The 20826-nt window shown below is 36.1% G+C and overlaps 1 protein-coding gene and 1 long non-coding RNA gene across 4 annotated transcripts in view; one reads left to right on the forward strand and one right to left on the reverse strand.

Annotated features, from left to right (window-relative positions):
* Positions 1-15731, forward strand: part of LOC120240994 — a 111344-nt gene extending 95613 nt beyond the window's left edge. For both annotated transcript variants that reach the window (XR_005530803.1, XR_005530804.1), the window contains 2 exons: positions 9699-9827; positions 15633-15731. This is a non-coding gene — a long non-coding RNA (uncharacterized LOC120240994). The remainder of the gene's footprint in view (positions 1-9698; positions 9828-15632) is intronic.
* The window catches only part of SAMSN1 (SAM domain, SH3 domain and nuclear localization signals 1), a 142332-nt gene continuing 122991 nt past the window's right edge, over positions 1486-20826 (reverse strand). The window contains exons 10-13 of one of the 2 annotated variants that reach the window (XM_039245898.1): positions 18927-19078; positions 15670-15876; positions 13604-13754; positions 1486-2319 (exon numbers count right to left, since the gene is read on the reverse strand). In XM_039245898.1, the coding sequence (XP_039101829.1) occupies positions 2117-2319; positions 13604-13754; positions 15670-15876; positions 18927-19078 (713 nt within the window). In that variant the 3' untranslated portion in view covers positions 1486-2116. The remainder of the gene's footprint in view (positions 2320-13603; positions 13755-15669; positions 15877-18926; positions 19079-20826) is intronic. The other variant, XM_039245899.1, reaches the window with a different exon arrangement.

Raw genomic sequence — 20826 nt, forward strand, 5'->3', positions numbered from 1 at the left:
TCACAAAAAGATCACAGTCTTATGGAAGGGTAAGTGCCTTTCAAATAGATAAAGTATAATATGATAAGTACTATAACCAACAGAGATACAGGTTGCTATGGAAACACAGAAAACACCAAAGGAAATCATGGAACACTTCACAGAGTAAGTGACTTTTGTGATGTGTCTTAAGACAGAAAACAGAGGGAGGCCCCTGGATGTAGAAACCGGCAGTAGCCACTCCAGGAAAATAAATAGCGTGAGAAAAGTCACAAAGAACATAATGAATTTGTATAATTGCAACTAGATTGTTATGGCTGCAGAGTGTAGAGTGAGAGAAGGGAGAAGAAAGATACAATTCATAGGGTAGGTAAAACATGGTTGAGAAGAACATTATATATCCTGGAAGAAAGTTTAAATATTATACTAAAAATAGTGAGGAGCTATAAAAGAAACTTAAAGCTGGAAGTACATGATTTGATTTATAGGTTAGGCCTTTCTGGAAGCTATGTGCAGGATGGATTAAAAGGTAGAGCACGGGTAGAACAGGGCTGAGTTGGAAAGCTATTGCACTATTTGATACATGAGATAATGACATCCCAAAGCAATATAGCAACCATGGGAAGGCATAGAAAGCCATGAATGGCAAAGCACCTCTAGAGGTAGGACTTGATTATGTATTGAAATCTGTATGAGAAATGTATGGGTGAGATGAAGTGAGAAATGATTTTCTCTTTCGGATAACTGTCTGGGTATTGGTTCCATTAAAGAGAGAGCTTTATTTGGAATTAAAAAAGACAGGGAAATTTGTAGAGAAAAACAAAGATTTAGATGTGTTGAGCTGAAGCTTTTAGAGTGCTGTGGGCTGAACTGGACCCCTCTCCCCACAAAGTTCATATGTTGAAGCTCTGATCCCCAGTGTGTGGTATTTATAGATGGGGTTTTGAGGAGATAATTAGTGTAGATAAGATTGTGAAGGTGAGGCCTTCATGATTGGACCAGTGGCTTTCTTAAACAAACAAACAAACAAACAAAAAACACCAGAAAGCTTGCTATCTCTGATGTGTGAGGAGGACACAGTGCGAAGGTAGCTATCTGCAGTCTAGGAAGAGCCCTCATTAGAATCCACCCATGCTGCAACCTCGTCTTGGACTTAATTGTAAAAAATTAAATTTCTGTGGTTTAAGCCACCCAGTCTATGGTATTTTGTTATGCAGCCTGAGCTGACTAAAACATGTAAGTATTTAGGAAGTTGGATGACACAGATCTGTTGGGAGGAGACAGATTGAGGTGGTGATTGATTTGGGAAAAAAAAAATATATATATTTATCATTTAATTATATATATATACAGAGAGAGAGAGAGACTAACTATAAAATCTTGTCCGGTAAGAGATATTTTGTCTAGAGGCCAAAATGTTTAAAAATACCTTAAGTACCACGCATCTGGAAAAGAGCAAATGCACATAGTTCTTTTTATTATTAAAATTAGGCTATTTCCAAATGAAAAATATTTACAATTAAAGATGAAACATCTGTACAATTATTAAAATTAGTCTTACTAAAAAAGAATTGACAACATCTTGTTACTATTCTTTTATACCAGATAACAGTGAAGAAAGTAACAAAGAATAATTACTAAAATTCCACTGTGGATCAAGAGAAAATGTCTCCAATATCAACTCACACTTCCCTATAAAGTATAAAAATGAGTGTGACTCCTGCTTGGACAATCGGTTATACAGATACATGCTCCATTACTATTTGTTCAATAACGTAGATAAGTTCAAAACCGGCAGGGATGATAAAAGGAGTTTTTCCTGCAGAATTTTTCATTTTGCACTTATAAAATAAAGATGAATCAATCTTATCTCACACACACCAAAGACTTACACTGTACTTTTTCTAACACAGGCAAATGAAATATTAACATGTAGCATTCAAAATAATAAATATACATACTATTTACAATAATTGAGAATGTTGGAGCATGAACATTTATGTAAAATCATTCTGATGAAAACATTTTAACTGTAGGTTGTATTGGCAAATACTTCTCTTTCCTTCCTATTTGATCTTTTAGCTCAAATCGAGTTAAAGTGGAATGTGTCTGTAGATATAAAGTTAAGAATATATATTCAGTCACTTGGCTCTGTGATAGAAATCTTCTGTACCATGTCAGAGAGATTTTCAGACTCCAGATCTTCTTTGCCATTATCTGAATTTTCTGACGAGATATAACAACCAGAGTCCCTTGGGCAGTCATCTGCCTGTGACTTATTTAAGGAGATGCCTGGGCTTAAGGATAGGGGCTCAGATTCATTTTCTTGCTCTTGAATAGCTGTAAATGGAAAAGAGGGCAATAGTTAGGAGAAGCCAAGACAAGTTTTATTCATGCACTCATTCATCTTTGAGCCGTTTTCACTGTACCAACCTTGACTTCATTACATTTGAAACTTCCGTAAGTAAACAATATATTTGTTTATTAGTAAAGAGATATTTGCACTCAGATATTCAAGCCCTGCTATCCTAGAAGATAAAGTTTGCCCTGTTTTTGCTCACTTGCAGTTTCATGGGATTCATGTGAACTGCTTGCATAAGCGAAGATCAATATGGACTCTCATTTTACATTAATGATAAGTTGCCAGAGAAAGCAGATTGTATCCACAGTTTGACTGATGCCTTGTCCAAATACTCCTTAAAGTAACATTAGAAAAAGTCACTTGTAGTTTAAATGTACAATACACCTCAATGGCGATTTTTGTGAACAATTCTAGAATCATAATAATGTGGATTAATGAAAGAAATATCTCTGTAGGCAACAAGGTACAGTTAGACTTCAATTACTTTGGGTTTAACTAATAAAACTTAAAGCATTGAGATTTTCTTATGTTTGCATTCAACAGAAAAATCAACATAGAAACCAGGTTGCTCTCAGATGGTAAAACACCACCATTTCTATTGACTCTGTTTATTTTGTCTTCTACATCTTTGTAGTTCTGCATAACAATTATTTATATTCCGATTGGTGATTCTGTTATCAAAGAAGTATTTTAGACTTTTTAGTATTTTTCTTTGAAAAAACTCGATATTAGAGATGTAACAAAACACATTTTTATTTTTTTGTAATTTTTTTCATGTTTATAAATTTTGAGAGAGAGAGAGAGAGAGCATGAGCAGGGGAGAGCCAGAGAGAGAGGGAGAGAGAGAAGGCCCCACAGTGTTAGTGCAGAGCCTGACGTGGGGCTTGAATTCATAAACTGTGAGATCATAACCTGAGCCAAAATCAAGAGCCAGAGTGCTCAACTGGCTGAGCTACCCAGATACCCCAGAAGGTATTTTTGAAGAAGCTACACAGCACTCTAAAGTGTTACTCTTCTCCAGAATCCTTCAGCATCAGTGTTCTCTTTGTCAATGCTAAGTTGCTTTCTATGCCTTCCCTGACACTAGTAAATGTGTGTTTCTCTGCATCATAAGATGGGGTCCTCAGGGAGGATCTTAGGCTACCACCTGTTAGCTGTATCAGCATGTCTAGTTCTTTCCCTTTCCAGCACCAGAGCTTCCCCACTTTGAACATTTGAATAAGTGCACTTTGGAAGAACCAAACACATACATTTCAGGGCAGGACAAGACCTCTGCCTTCAGAGGCTATGCATTTCATCCTATTCCAGTGAGAAGAAACTAAATCCCAACTTCAAAATACTGGAAGAAAGAAACTGTAATTTTCCTCAATAGACTTCATAGAGTAAAATGCTAAGTAATTTATCTTTAAGAAATCCACCCCTTATCTTGTCTACAAATATCCTGCTTTTTAAATGCATTGTCTAGGCTCCAGATACCTTGTCAACACTATGCTCTACTGTGTATCCAATTGTTATCAACATCCTTTAGGAGAAAGAATTGAGCCCTGGTGCCCTGAGGCATCCTTGTATGTAGTAAATTAACTTCAGTGTATCTAGAATGGTATTCTTTTACATAGCACCCATGGAAGAATAGAGAAAAGAGTCACATGAATTTTTGTATTCTGTGGTTTAGATGAGGAACATAGATTGAGAAACGTTGGGGAAAGTGATGAAGATCATTTTAGTCTACTCATCTTCAAAATGAATCATAACAGTTCTTTTAACCTTTTCCTCAGAGTTTTAATTTGCAACAATAAAATGTTTATGCCATTCTTCTGAATCTTCTCTATGTTTACCACAACTTTATTTTTTTAATTTATTCTTTTTATTGAGAGAGAGAGAAAGGGAGAGGAGAGAGTGAGTGGGGGAAGGGCAAACGGAGAGGGAAGGAGAGAATCTTAAGCAGGCTCCACACCCAGTGCTGAGCCCATCTTGGAACTTGATATCAAGATGGATTGTGAGATAATGACCTGAGCTAAAATCAGGCTCCCCATGCCACAACTTTATTTAACTGTGGATTCAAGTATCAGATATTTAAGTCTGGTGATATTTTAACTACTTCTAGGTATAAGGGGCTTCAATTTTAATATGCATCAGTTGAGATTGTTATTTAAAAATTTTAGCTGCCATGAAATATTTTCTCTTTATTATTCTTAGCAACTTTTAAGTTTAGGAGGAATCTTCTTAAATTCATTAGTGTTTGTGACTATGGGTCATTTGGTTTTGTTTCCAAGCCCTTCTGCCATGAAAAGACAGTGATGAAATTGGACCTATTCTCTGCAGAAAACCTGTCCCCCTGTCTCTGCTTTTCTGTCTTATTGCCACTGAAATGAAAGAACCAGCTCTGAGTTTTATTATCCAAGTGTTTCTGGAAAAGGCCGGAGAAATTAGTCCTTTTGTAACACTTCCTGCTACGTCAGCAGTGATTCACCATGTTTGGAGTGTGAGCCTAAGCCGTATTTCCCCAGATTATATTTCGGCCTATCACCTCAACACAAAATTCAAAGAAAGGAGTTATTTCCCTTCAGACAGACATTTTAAATGGGGCTTGGCATAATAAAAACTGCTCCTAGTACCGTGTTCTATCTAGGTTGATTACTGATTGTGGGCCGTCTTTAAAATATAACATTTAGGCTTAAAGAACTAGCTTGTTTCCTTTCAAAAGATAAGTGCTTAGCTTGATATTTCATCCTCAGAAGGCTCTGTCCATCCACCTCAAAGGGTAATGAAGAAAACAAACAAAACATGAAAATCTGACTTTAACACAGACTATGTCATTTTTAATATTGGCTATAAAGTGTATTTGTTTGTTTTTATCTTCACACTTGAAATGCTATATCATATTCTCTAAATTCTAGGAATTGGTTTGTTTTAAATACAGATTATTTATTGTAGAAACCTTTTATCTGCAATTTCTATGGAAAAAGCAAATAGTTTCTCAGTATGAAAGTTATGCAGCACAGTAATTTACAGAACAGCAGTAATTTGCTAAATGATTTCCTAGTGAAGTGAAAACATGACTATGCCTCCTCAAACACTTCCCACCAGGCTAGCAATAATTTCAAGCAGGTGATCAGCTGGAGCCCCTCAACTGTAACTATAAAAAGAAAAGACAGGTCCTTATATTATATTATGGAAATGAAAGCTTTATAGTATTCAGTTTTTGTGTTTGGAGGGTCAAGTTTTTCCTTTTCTTGTTTTTTTTGTTTTTGTTTTTTTGTTTTTGTTTTTTTCTTTTTCCATCTTGACACTAATGACTTCGGGATTGGCATGAACCTAGGTCTTGTGCTATGGATAGTTTTTCCAGCACAGGAGATGAATTCATGCTAAAATATATCCATATTTTCTTTCTAAGTCACTTTGTCCCTTCATATGCCCATGAAACAGAGTAAAGCTGACTGACCTACCTGGACCTTCTGATGCTAACTGATTCTTTTCATCAGTTTTGGCCCATGGTCCAATCTGAGCTAACCAGGCAAATAACACATTGGAATAAGAAACAGTTTGCCTCCAAAATTATAGACTTGCCATTATGAGATATGAGTGCATCATTTTTAAATATCAAAGTGTTTCTGATAATATGTTAAGTTTAAAAACTCAGTATATATGATTAAGTATTCTATTATTTAAATTATGTGAAAACATATAGGCATATGTATATAACTCACAAATGAAACCATTAAAATTTTAGATAAGATTTCCTCTATATTCCTCACATCATCCATAATGTTTTGTATTTTAATAAAAATCAAAAAAAAATTTAAAATGGTACAGTTTTTCAATAAACCCCTGAATGGTCTGCAAATATTCCAAAGACTATATATTTTCAAATCTGGGTATATTGGAGAATTATTAAATAGTTTTTAAAAGGGTGTCTTTGATTGCTGCCAGCTAACGGCGGGCATAATCAGAAGGCCAGAAAGCAGCCCCAAACAGTTCTGTACCCTATATAATGAAAATAAAATAATTATGTTAAAAAATTATTGAGGAATATTTTGTCATAAACAGCTAATTTGAATATTAAAATATTTTAGTTCTTACCAAAATTTTTATGGAATTGTGTAAAGCCCGTGGTTCAACATTTTAAGATAATCATCAATAAAGATAAAAAGTGGCAGGGTGATTAAAACAGAAGACAGCTAATGTAATTATTCATAAAATAATTATATTGGAATTGTGACATTTAGTTAATTAGGTATAGGCAATTTCAATTATACTAAAAATGAAGAAAGCTTTAAGAAAATCAAACCAAATCCTAATGCTGGGAAAAAGTTTTCATGTCCTAAAGAAAGAAATCTGTCCTATATTCATAAAGGTTTCTTTCTCAGGTTTCTTTACCAAAATATTCTAGATTTTAACTTTACTGTCTTGTGTGTCTTAGGTATGATGCTTCTGTTTCTTTTGGGTACTATAACGTAATGCAATCTAGAGAGCATAGGAAAATGCCTGGCCAGTGAAAGTGCTCAATAAACATATTTTTTAAAATAAAATGAAAGTGATGTTTCAAAAAATTAAAGGAATTAGGAACTGAAGATCAAATAAGAAATGTTGTTGAAATTCAAATGAAGATGGCTGTTGGCTTTTTGAATGACCAGCCTATTTTTCTCTACTGGTGCCATCTCCAAAGATTATGCCAAGGTTATATCACCCTCTTTGAGGATGGCTCAAAACCTCACCCTCATGTGGGAGCCCCATTTGAGTCATTCAGAACAAATGTTAGGCATTCTCCAAGTGACTAAAATTGCATTTATTTGTCCAGATGCAGTGTTGTCCAAGGAGGATCATTCAGTAGACAATATGGGACAACTTGCAGTTATTTCTGATTTCGTCTTAAGCACATCCTTAAATTATCTGAATGTATTGATTTTATAATTACAATGAACTTTTGGTATTCATTTTTTAAAATACTAACCTACCTTTTGGAAAAACATCAAATGAAAAACAAGAGTCTCTTCATGGAATAATAACCAGCTGCTATTGTTTTCTGGAGGCCATGAGAACACAGGAGCTGAAATGACTCTCCCTCTTTTTGCACGTCTCTCTTTGCATCTAAGCAGACTAGTTCACCTTCTAATGAAACGTGGGCGAGGGAGTGAGTCTTTTCACTCACATCCACAGCACCCTTCACTTCCACCATTCTGGGTGCTTCAGGAAGGTCAGAGGCATACTTCCCTAAGTTCTGATCAGTCAGCACCAGCACAGACACCCTTGTGGAAGGCTTTGGTCCCAGGAAATATTTACCATCGGTTGAGTTGTCATACTGGGCTCTTTTGATAAGACTATTTTAGGCACGATTGAAAACTATCATTACATATTGGTTAATCATGGACCTTGGGAAAGTAGTTTCATTTTTCTTATAGATTAAATTACTTGATTGGTGAAAAAATAATCTCATTTTATTATTTTAAAGCTTATTTGACAAAAATAGGGTTACCCTGCATATCACTGATTTACAATTTGCTTTAATATTTTAATATGTTTTGGACATATTTTTATATAGTATGCATTACATTCTCTTAATATCTTCACACTACTTTATTGTTTGCGTATACTAATTAATTTAACAAATTATTTATTGCTGGCAGTTCACACTTAATTAAAAGTACTAGTAGCTTAGCTCGTATTTTTATGCATTTGTGTGCTGAGATTAATCAAACAAATTCCTAAAACTGGAATTTCTGGATCCAAAAGTTTGCACATTTCAAACTTTGATGGTTTTTACATTATTGCCCTCTAGAAGCATACTCATTTGCACCCTTACACATATACAGGCACACATGATTAGCATATGCATAACAAAAATTTTGATAACACATACTAACACCCATGTGCATATTAAAAAATTTCTATGTGCGGGGTGAGATTGCCAAGGACTTAAAGTTTTATAATCAGAAAAAAGTTTGCCTACGATTTCCAAATCTCTTCATTCCCTCATTCAATGATTATTCATTCTACTTGTATACCATCCACTCAATGCAAAGCGCAGAACTAGGGGCTTTGGGAAGGCACATGATAATAGAGGATTCAGTCTTGTTTGACCAGGGTAATCATCACAAAGTCATGCCTAGTACACAAACATGGTGCAATATAAAAACAAGCACATTTCAAGTTCCTTAGGTGACTGAGGTTAAAATTCCATGGGCTCTGTGCTATGAGAATTGTTCTCTGATAGAAGAGTAAAAATGTTTACATTTCATTTTGTTTTGGGTATTATATGGAATATGGCATCGATTGTAAATTGAATCTTGGTGGGGAGGGGGCAGCAAAACCAAAGAGTAATCTGAAGAAATGGATTGCATGAAGCCAGACAGCTTTAACTAGAAATAAGTATTACTTTTTAACCTAACAATTTATTAACAAACTTATAAGTACATACAAATAAAATGCCTGTGTGCCTTCTCTACTATGTATATGTGGGTGGTTAGCACATCTTTTCTTAAAAGCTGTACCTTTCTTGAATCGAGATTCAAATCATATGGCAAGCGGGTTGGAAACACCAGGGACGCATGTCAGGGGCTAGGGCACCAGGCTACCCTGGCACGCTGTCAGGTCAACTCCGGACTGCTGCTTGGCAGCACTACAAATTTCCCTGCCGGCAGCTCGTGTTCCAGGCTCCTGGCTGGGCCTCGCCTCTTGCCCTGCATCGTTTTGGGCAGGCAGGCAGGCAGGAAGGCACAACTGGGGATAGCTGAGCAATGTGGAGCTGCTGTGACCACAGCTGGCACCAACAGCCTGGCACACAACACGCCCCTCCTCCGTTCCTCCTCACCAAGCACTGCAAGCAAAGGTTGCAGTTACCTAAAATACATTATACACAGCTTCTTGTACAGTTTGCTTATTTGGTTATTCAGTTGTTGTTTTTTTCTTCCAATTTAAAATTTAATTATTCCTGTGCTATAGGGAGAACAAGCTATTTCCATCGCCCATTTTCCCTGAGGACAATGTACACATTCTCATAGACACACTTTTAAGACACATCAAAGTGCCTCGAAATGTGGGAAGAGAGGAACAAGTTCAGAATAAAGAGAAAATATGTACTGTAAATAGCAGTTAACTCTCTTATTATTTGCAAGAGGCATTTATTAGCTAGGCAAAGGGTCTTGAAGGTTGTGTTTATGAACAACACACACACGCGTGCACACACACACACATTCTCTGTGCTTACTGGGAATATTTATTCAAAGCAAACAAATCATTTTAAAATTCAGATGATAAATAGAGAAACCCTATTGTGCACAAAATAAACAGATTCTGTTCTTTTGCTCCTTCAAAAGCTCAGTCTCCCCCCAATTTTTCTTCTCCTTCTATCCTCATGTAGATTCCCAGCTGAGGGAGCCAGTGACCTAATTCTGCTCAGTACTAATGCAACACCGGAGTGAATGCAGAATATCTTGGTATTAGCCTTGCTGGGATTGCAGAACCCCAAAGTCATTCTCCTGACAAAGAGGTAATCCTGTAAGCAGTGCTAACACCACTCACCAACCTTACTATCAGCTTGGAGGAGAAACCCCTTTACCTCCTGTCAAGTAGTGACCTAAAAAACTTTAATCCACTTTACATTCTCAAGGTCAGAGTGGGCACAATGCTATCTATTTTGGCCTAAGAAAAAAGGAAAATTGCTTGCTCTAAGTATTAGATTTCTATTGCCCCATCCTTTCGGTCCCTCTAGATGTATGAAAGGTTCACATGGGGCTTGTAGTGTTTCCTTCATCATCTCAAAAATTTATCTCTTGTCCTCAAAACAGGCATCTCCTCTCCTCGATTTTTATACTGAAGGATTGTGAAATCAAAACTTTCCAGTTCCCAACCCAAGAAGCTCTAAACTAGGAATTTATTGACATTCCCCCAAATTGACTTTATTCATGATCAAGATAAAATGCATGCATAAAATCCTGGCCAATTTGAATACCCATTCTTACACACACACACACACACACACACACACACACACACACCAATTTTTTAACCTGTGACTGTGACATGCATTTGTTTTTAATAATATCTTAGTTTTATATAACCATATATTCAAGGTCTTTATCATTCAAGGTACATGAAGGTTGTGCATTTAATCTTTAGCATGGTTGTAGAAGATATGATTCACAGAGTAGAGAATAGATAAAAATAAGCACGCAGCAGCATGGTGCCGAATCATCAGAACTCACCATCTTATCAACAAATAGAAGTCATTCTTCTTTATTTCTTGAGCAAAGCAGTTTCATATAAGATAAATAGCTTTCAGTCAGAATAGCCTAACATGCAATATGCATCTTTTTGACACGTATATTCTAGTACTACTTTAGACCATAAGATTAAAATAAGAAAAATCTCAGGGTTGTGAGTTGACAACAAACACTGGTTGCATTGGCATTTTTTCCCCTATTTTTTCATCCCCCAGAATTTGGCTCAGTGTGTGTAGGTTTGTATATTACTTGCGATTATTAATGGTCAACTTCTAGTGACCTTCAAATACCATTTTCTGAAGTCTTATAAGGGAAATAATTTGGGGGATTTGTACCTTTTTATATTCAACATCGAAAGTCACATCATGCTTTGGAGATACTGTGTTTCATTTTCAGAGATTAGGGCAGAGTAGAATGTGTTTCTATTAGATTTAGGAGGCTGGGTTCTAGATATGTGACCTTAAGAAGGCCATTTAGCTAATCTAGTTTTAGTTTCCCTATCTTGCAAAGGAAGTATTTGAGTCAGATGGTTTTTCAAATTACACCTTGTTCTAATACGATGTCACTTACATATTATTATTCTTTTATTAGCATAGAAAGTAGGTGGGGAAGAGGGGTGGTGGATGAATAAATTAAGTAGACACCTTCCATGGCCCAAGCCTTTGGCACTGGACCAATCTTCCCTCCGTGGGTCCAGAATGACCACTGTTTTATGGCTAAAAGTCCTTCTCACCCAGGTTCTCTAAGCCTCATCTATTCACTAGTACTGTAGCAATGCAGCCATAGTAGCCGTCCACCTTCAAGGCAGTGGTGTTGTTGCAAGGTTTCTCTTCTCACTGAAATATTAACTTCTGAGATGGAACACTTAACTGAAGCCCTTGAGAAAACTGGCGTAGTAGAAAACTTCAATTTTCAAATATTCATTGTTCTTTTTATATTTACCAGTTTGCATGAGTGGAAGAAAGAACTTGGATTTTTTTAAAAAAATTTTTAATGTTTTTTATTTATTTCTGAGAGAGAGAGAGACGGTGTGAGCAGAAGAGGGTCAGAGAGAGAGGGAGACACGGAATCTGAAATGGGCTCCAGGGTCAGAGCTAGCTGTCATCACAGAGCCTGATGCGGGACTTGAACCCACGAACCGTGAAATCATGACCTGAGCCAAAGTCGGATGCTTAACCGAGTGAGCCACCCAGGCGCCGCAGAACTTGGGTTTTTATAGCAGGCCACCTTTGATTAAAATTCCAGCTCTGTTACTTATCTAGCTGTTTGGCCTCTTTGCAACTCAGCTCTGAAATATTTTCTCATCTGTAAGATGGACAAAATACCTATGTGGATAGTATAGAAGAAAAGTAATGTGTTTAAAAGAGCTCAAAAATATTCTTCTTCCTCGCTCTACTTCAACATCAAATTATTTTGGAGGTTATTGACAATGATACTGAACATTCTCTATTACGAGAAATCTAAAGAATCTATTTCTTAGCCTGACATTGTTTAGTGAGGAGCCTTGTTTTGAAATGACAGGATGTGAAAGAAATTGCCTCATTTACCTGAAAGATACTGCTACATCAGTTGACACTGATCAGTTTTGTTTTGTCTTGTACTATTGAGTAAATTGGCTACTTTCTTAACATTGACCTTTCTGCCTCTGTGACCCCATCTCCCTCTCCTAGTCTCCACAACTTCAAAGAATGCATGTAAACAACTAGGCCTAAGAGGAAATAAATTCTGCAGGTGCCAAATTAGTCTTATATATGAAAGCTCTTTGAAAAGAATAAAGCTCAATGTAAATTCAAGATGGCAAGTAAGAATAAAGTGAAATACAATTTCCCAAAGAGTTAATTTATTCCTACTAGATAAAAGGCCAGTGTATAAACATGTACTGTGCAACTATGCCATTTTGGAGCAGATGAGATCTAGAATATAGGAAACCGTACTGAGAGACAGGAGACCTGGGTCCTAAATACAACTTTCCTCCTTGCTCGCCATCTGGGCTGTTATTTGTAAAAAGTATCGTAGTATCACAAACACTGGTCCTAGCTCTCCAATTCACTATGTGTGTGAGCTTGGACAAGTTACTCATCTTTTCAGTTTCTCACTATAAATACAGGGATAGTAAGATCTAACTCACAAAGCTGTGAAGTGCATGAAAGAAGATAATAAATGTAAAGATCTTGGATCAAAGTTTTACTCAGACTATATATTCAAAATAAGTAGTTAATGATCATGATTAATATTATTTTTGAAAGAGAAAAGTTGAATTGGATGGTCTAAGTTCTTCATCTTAAAAAGTCAATACTTCCCTCTTTTCTTCCAAACAAAATAACTCCTTGCGGAGTTTGGCACATTTGAACTCAGGGTTTCAGAAGGCTGAGCAGATTTAGTAAGACGAGTGTTCAGATTGGGCAACTGTAAAAACAAAAGCTATTCTATCTTTACAAACCCAGTCGGTAAGCGAATGTGCATGAATTACTCCATCTTCAGTTTATACTTTACAAATACAGAGAACCATCTCAGATAATAAAAGTGAGTGCTGAATATTTTTGCAAGCTATTATAACATTTTGAAGGAATACTATAAACACATACAAGATGTGACTATATGGTAATGAAATGAATTTTCCTGTGTGGCGCGAAAGCTCATTAGCTTAGAGCCTTGTTCTGTGCTGTTCTGCAGAAGTTGCATATGACATTTCTCACTAATGGCTCATGCTGTCACTAAATATTTGTCTCGAACTCCCTCAGTCTCTGGGAATGCAGACATCCACTTGCGTGTAAATTAATAGCTCTGCAGAATCTAAATGAGGTCCACAGAAACGTCTTTTTCATTTTATGAGTCCAGTAAAGGAAAAAAAAAGTCAGTTCTCTTCCTAATTATAGACTTGACCAGAGTTGTTTCCAAACAGATAAGAAAATACTTATTTTATGGGAAACAATGCTTTGTATGATTCTCAGTAAATAAAACTGGGGCTTTGTTTTTAATAATTCTACTCTTTACATTGAACTGTGATTTTCAGCAAAGGAGAAAAGTAGGTGTGTTCACTTACTTTCTTCATCAAGGAGGTTTTCAGCAGCTGATAGTAACCTCATCCTGTCTTCTGGGTTTTTAATGTTTAATTCAATGAGGTGACTCTCTTGTATATCCTTTAAATCTTCTAGGGTCTCATATCCATTGAGTAACAGTGTTGAGGTGTATTCCTATGAGGAAGAAAAAAATATGTATACTATAAACTAGCCAGATTCATACGTTTTATTTTTAGTTCTCTTTAGATTTAAAGGAAGTGTAGAAATGCACATAGAAACCAAAGACACCAATAGAACTTCTGTGTAACTTTATTTAACTTGTACTAGTTTTCCACATATGAACTCTAGGACATTTAAAAGAGTATGTTGTATAATTCTCACCTTCTGGAAGGACAAATGTAAAGAAGAAATAATTACCTTAAGCTGTGCAGTGCTAAATCATGGATCAATTAAATAGCTGGATCATTCATCCCATTTGGCACTTTTTCACTTCTCAGAAGCTCAATTGACAAAGCTAGTGTGTCCTTATGTCTATCAATAAAATGCCTCTGGAAGAGTAATTATAGTAATATTTCTGAATCTCCATCTCTTCTTGTTTGCTTGGCTACAAAAATATTTGCCCTCGCTAAGTTCTTGGGGTAGTTTGAAAAATGAATTTGAAACAGCCACAGTTATTTTATAAAAAAATAGACCTAGCATTTGGTGAAAGTCATTATATAAACCGAGGGAATTCCAGACTTTCTATTTAATTAAAAGCTCTTATTAAGCATAAAAGCATTGTGGTTGGGAAAAGTATTGTTTCCTTTTCTCAGCATGTGTATTTTTGTCTGTCATTTGCATCAATATATATTAGTTTAAAATTCATAGGCTTCTGATTTCTGAGTCTGTATGTTATTTATGTAACCTCTGTTCTCTCTAACAGAATAAAAATGCAAAGTGAAGTTGCTTTACAACTTCTTCAAAATTTCCTTCCATTTTACTTGATCACAATTTCAATATCCTTATTTTGGTTACTAAAACTGAATAAGAGGAGGTATAAAAGTTTTAAGTAATTGGGAAGAACTACCAGCCCCTTTTTACAAAAGAAAGAGAAAGAAAGAAAATGTACAACTTCTTTTAAAAATAATGTCTTCTAAAAGGAGTACTAAATTAGAACAGAGAAACCAAAATTCCCATTCTGACTTATGTCTGATTGTGGGTTCTTGAGTAAGTTATTTCACTTCCTCATATCTGGGTTTTCTGATAGGTCACAATGCAAACAAAAAGAAGAAGCAAGGTTTGAACTTGTACTTCATCTAAACATTGCCCCATTTGGGGGGCACCCATTGTAATATAGGAAGGCCAAGGTGTGTCTACAGACAGGAGTATAACTAGATAACTAAAGAGAAACAATTAAGGAAAGTTTAATTGGCTATTGCCTTGATGAATCTTGAAAATTATCAAAGTACTGCTGCATTAATTTTAGAAATGGATTGCAAAACAGTAAATTGAGTGAGGCTAGGTAAATTGTATGTACACACCATTGAACAAGGTAGATATTTCATAAAAATTTTGCTAATATAACAAGAAAGTAATTGGATTATAAATATAAACACAGTTTCCTTAACACAATCATCATGGGGGCCTAATGATCACTATTTCCTAACAAATTGCTTTTGAAACAATTATATTTAGTTATCTTCTCTTGACTTGCTTTTTATCTCTGCCCTATACAAAATGCAATTTTCTTTTCATTTTTCCTTTCAATCCTCTGAATTTTTACCTTTACTCTTCATACTCTATCATTCTCATTTACATGTTTTCTCTGGGCCTTTTATTCTCCAAGGTATTTTCATTTTTCACTGCACTTTCTCAACATTAATCTCTACTGTCACTGCTAAGTACCATTAGAGTTTAGTCCAAGGGATATTATATTAACACTTGTCCTTGCATAATAAAAGTAATAAAGGAGAAATAAAAACTCTTCTTGGAAAACAGATTTTCTTTTGCTGTAAGTCATATATTTTTTAACTGTACAAACACTGATCCATTCTTCTCATTTATTCTACCCAGATGCCACCAGAATCAAACAGGCCACATGTTCGTGTACCTGAAGGTGAATCCTCTGTAAGAACTCCTGCAGAGTCTTGGGTTTTTCCTTTCCACTCCTTCGGTGTGCCTTTATTTTCTTGGGGGCTGCTTCCTCTTCTGAGATGACATCCACATAAATAAATTTGAAGTTTCCCACCTTATTGTTCAGCATTCCTGTCCACATCCCCATTGGTGTTTTGCAGATAATGTCTATGATGTCTCCTTTCTAAAGACAAAGAAATATACCAATCAGTTTCCAGAGAACTCTGGTGCTGTAACAATTGGTAGAAAGAATAGAGTCATAGAAAATTAGAAAAATGAGGGAATATGCTAAGGGGGGTTACTGATAACAGAAATAAATCTAAGAGAGAATTTTTTTTAAATGTTCAAGAGAACTAGTTGCTAGTAATAATGAAGAAAACTCCAACCAGCTTGAAAAAAACTCTTACATACTTTTGATGATATGTTTTCGGTATATCAATTTATGAACTTAAAATTGTAGAGCACAGTGGAATTTACAAATACTTTTCCATATACTGAGTCATTTTATGCCCATGACACACTTCATAGGTGCATATACAAGATTTCATTATTACTCTAAATATTAGAGAAAAGAAATGCAAATGTCAAATTAAATTTAAAAAATCTTGGCAGTTGTCTGAATTCAAATGGTAGAACCAGAACTCAAATCTAAGTTGTCTGAACTCAAAAATGTTGCTTTTTTCATTCCTCTTGTCAACGCAATAGATATATAGCAAAGCTCAAGCCATGATTCCTGGAGGAGCTCCCAAATAAGGAAGGGAAAGAAAATGAAGTCTGTATCTCTGTCCATGCTTCTAGTTCATCTGAAAATTTTATCTACAGTATAAAATCATCTAAAGTGTTGCATTCATCTAAAATAAGGAAACTATTAAGAATTTTATATATACCAAATATGCAAGAAAAGTATGTATGCACTATGGATAAATTATGCTACTTAATTATTGTAAAGAAGATAATACTTAGATTAAGCTCCACAGCAAAGTTGGATTGACATATGACTGAAGCACACTAGGATGGACAAACCAATTAGTTTTTTTCTTTATTCACATCTGAGACTCTAATTGGCCAGTTATTGGCAAGAGTAGAGAACACATAGGGGTACAATTTTCTTTGTAAAGAAAATTGATTTCTATGCAAATACAGTGCTGGCATTTAAAACTCATAGTTAATCCCTTAAGACTTACAAGTTTCTACCCCAGAGAGGACATTATAGATTTGATGTTTGCCATTTTAGGGGTCTACTCTCAAACAAACAAAACATTAAGTTTGCTACTAAAAATACTTTTTACTGCTGTTCTATGAATGTGTATTCTTCCATCTAAAACACAGATTGTATTTTTAATAGTAGGATTCAATGTGATCAAAAGATCTGATCTTTCTGATTTGTGATCGTCTGCTTGTCTGACCCTATCTGCTGTTCATCTAGTTCTTCCTGCCTGTAACTAGGGGGGATCAAATCCTGGGCTTGATAGGATCAGCTAAGCAGACCTAGAAAACCCTCAGAAGCTCTAAGGGAAGTTGCTAAGCATGGGAGCTCTCTGATACATCCTTCCTATTATCCTTTAAACCCATAAAAAGTATACATTCCAGAAAAGCCCATAGGTCACCAAGCAAAGACCTAATTCATTGTGGATAAGACCGTTGATATAAACAATAGCATTCAATTCCCAGTGGTAACAGTGGGATTTGTATTGTGTCTTATGAGAACTCTACAAATATCACCTTAGGCAGCACAAGCAGTGGTGCACTGGCATAGATTTGTAGGGAAGGTGAAAAGCTTTCCTGAGTCAAAATGGGTTCAATTTATTCCCTTTTACAGCCCTTCCCCAAGTATGATTACTAGGCTATAAGCATTCTTTCCCCAAATTTGAACTTAGACTTCAAATCATTTCATGTAAATGACTAAGGAGCTAACTATGGAGAATAATGTTTACTTCATTCTCTGGCTGAGCTAACTCTGATTTGTTATCATAGAAGAGAAGAGTTGAGTGTCTTAAATATTAAATAATAACATCAATACTTCATAACTTATCATCATTACTGGTTAACACTAACTTGGTGTTGGTAGTATAGAAAATTCATAATTTCTGTCCTTTTAGCTATATCAATTTGCATTGCTCAAAGGAATAATCTGACATATGTAAAATGCCTTGGCACTAAACCTTCTATTTGTACTATTGCAACAGCATCTCCCTTTAGTGTGAGCAAGACTATGAAAATAATGGCTTTCATACCCATGATTATATTGTATTATATGACACAAGGGACTATGCAGATATAATTAATCCCTCAAATTAGTTAATTTTGTAATTAAGAGTGAGCTCATCAGGATATTTCTGACTTTATCAGGTAGGAGTCCTTAAAAATAAAGAGGTTTGAAAGATGAGTGAGCTTTTCTCCTGAAGGCTTTGAAGGAGCAAACAGCCATGTTGTAAAGAGAACCATGGCTGGAAGCCTCCAGGGGGTGAGAATGGCTCCCAGACAATATCCAGCAAGAAAGTAGGAGCCTCTGAATTCTCCCAATAGCCAGTGAGATTGGAGGAGGACCCTATGCCCAAGATGAGAGCATAGCCCCAGCTGACACCTTGATTTCAACCTAGTCAGACCTTCAGCAGGAAACCCAGTTGAGCTGTGACCAAATGTATGGCCCATTGAACTGTGAGGTAATAATACATTCATGGTGTTTAAAAAGCCTCTGAATTTGTAGAAATTTATTACACACCAATGGAAAATACAGATAATAAGAGTAGGAAGAGGTAATTCAAGAGGGAATATCATTGGGAGAAAGATATCTGGTTATTCATAGCAACCAACTTAAGTGCTGAAGCTGCCCAGCCAAGGCTGCTTCCCAAGGGAGTTGCTCTGCAGGGGTCTTGCCAAATATCTCCATCTTTTCTCTCTCACTCCTTTTACTCCAGCAAGTATCAGTCAGGGCTGGACACCTCCAGTAACCTGTGAGGCTTTGGTTTTCAGAAAAATGTAGACAATTTCTTCTCCTCTGCTAGGTGTGGTTCTGCAGTATCTATATAACACCAACTTATGCTATGGCCTCAAGAGACCATGTTTCATTCAAATTCTTGCTACATTAAACCAGTGCTCAGTTCTACCGTTGTGAAGAGCACACTTAACCACCCCCCATACATGCACCCATTTCCCACTGTGCACTTCCCAACACAGATCATACACCAGCACTAGACAGACCATACAGAATACCGATGTGATGCACACACACACCTTGATTTTGAGGGAGTCTGTGTCGTAGGGGCTTGGTGTAAAATCAGTATGTACTCTGGCACGGCCACAGAATGGTCCCGAGTAGGGGCCATCATCATCAAGTCGAAAGCTATCCCGGTTACTTGTACCATCTGAACAGCTTGTTACTCCACCTGATGAGAACAAAGCAGGGGTTAGCAGTACTCCCTGAAGGTTCATACAATTCTGAACCATCATCTGGATACAGCTAAGCAAGGACAATACTGAAGCATTGGATGCCAACGTTTTGAGGGGGTGCTAACTGATGGAGCCCTATTTTTTTCTGTCTCCCACTCTCCATTCATGACTTCTGTCCATCAAGCCATATCTGAACTTTTTTCCAGCCCATCTGACTCTTCTTTCTTCAAACACTAACTAAAAACACCCTTTCACATCATTCTTTATTATCTGATCCAGTAGCATGGTGTTTTGAGCATTGAACACTTGCTAAAGAGGCAGACAGTATAGACTTAACTCCCTGTACAGGCCAGACAATTTTCACCTGTAAACAAAGACAAAAAGCTATAGCAACAGTTTGATCTTTGTATGCTACTGATCACAAGTGATCAAAGAATAAGACTATAAGGTTCCCTATGCTTAACACAATGTAGCTGGAATACTCTCCCAAACTTCAGATTATGTACCAAAAGTCATTTTGAAACAACATCTTTATGCATAAGAGATAGTGCCTTTGCTTGTTGTTTGAGTGTGAAGCAAGGAGGATGTGTGTTCCAATGTCTGTACTCCAAATGGTTCTGAAGTTTCTAAACTGGGCTTTGAAATCTACTCCAAATCTTTGTTCTCTGATCTATTTCCCTTCTGAGTTTGAAGCTCAGGGGAAAAAGAGAAAACAGACTCCATTTTTACTGCATGCAAAATGAGGGCAAGAATGGTTCCCCATCAAAGTAGTTCTGTTTCTCCACCACTGTCTGTTGTCACCTCACTTTCTCTTCCAGTTTGGCCTTTCAGTGCTCTGTTCAGTGGTGAAACAGCCATGGTTTCTCTATTTATTCAAATAATTATGGAAATAAGGTAAGGAACCTTAGAGATGCTCCATATTGTATATGAACTGGTGTAAAAGAAAGGTGAGCTGCATATAATTACAGAAATTAAATTGTAGATGACAACAGCTAAGTGGGCCACCATTTCCTCACACCCTCCCTTCCATAGCCACTCAGGCCTTGGCTTTTAATGATATGCTCTAGTTAGTAAATTTCTACCCACATTCAGTATTACAGTTTAGAATTTTAAAACTTCCAGTAGAAATGAATACTAATGAAATCTGAGTTTCACACATGCAAAAATATATCTTTCAAATGTTTCTGCATTAGCTTTCCCCCCCCTACAAAATAACTGTTCTACAGCCAATAGGAAAATAGGAATATAATTCAGGATGTTTGAAACTTCTAGTCTTTGTGACCTGTCTTCAAATAACAGAAGCAGTGACTTCAAAGGAAATGGAAAATAAACCTTGCAAAACAACAACAACATTTAAAGCCTTGAAAAGATTAGAAGGATGCATAACAGTATACATATAAAAAATTATAAGGCACCCTGCAGTTATCAGTAGTTTCATCCAAATATTGTAATAGGATATGTGACTGAAACCTGAATTATTTTCTTCTTAGAAACACATGCTGATTCATTTCTGTCACCTATTTGTCAGTATTCCCTTTATTTAGTATTTACATAGTATTTCACTCTTTACTCACTAATGCTGGATGGAAACCTAAAAAGTAAATGTCAGAATTGATGTATATGTTCTGCTCTTTTCAGAATACTTCAGGTAAAAAGGAAGGAAAAAAGTGAGAGAGGACAGGAGAGGAAAAGAAAGAAAAGAAAAAGAAATGAGAAGAGAAAAGAAAGAGAAGAAAAAGGAAAT

The sequence above is a fragment of the Hyaena hyaena genome, unplaced genomic scaffold, assembly GCF_003009895.1.
Source record: "Hyaena hyaena isolate Hyena2069 unplaced genomic scaffold, ASM300989v1 scaffold_272, whole genome shotgun sequence".
Lineage (NCBI taxonomy): Eukaryota > Metazoa > Chordata > Mammalia > Carnivora > Hyaenidae > Hyaena > Hyaena hyaena.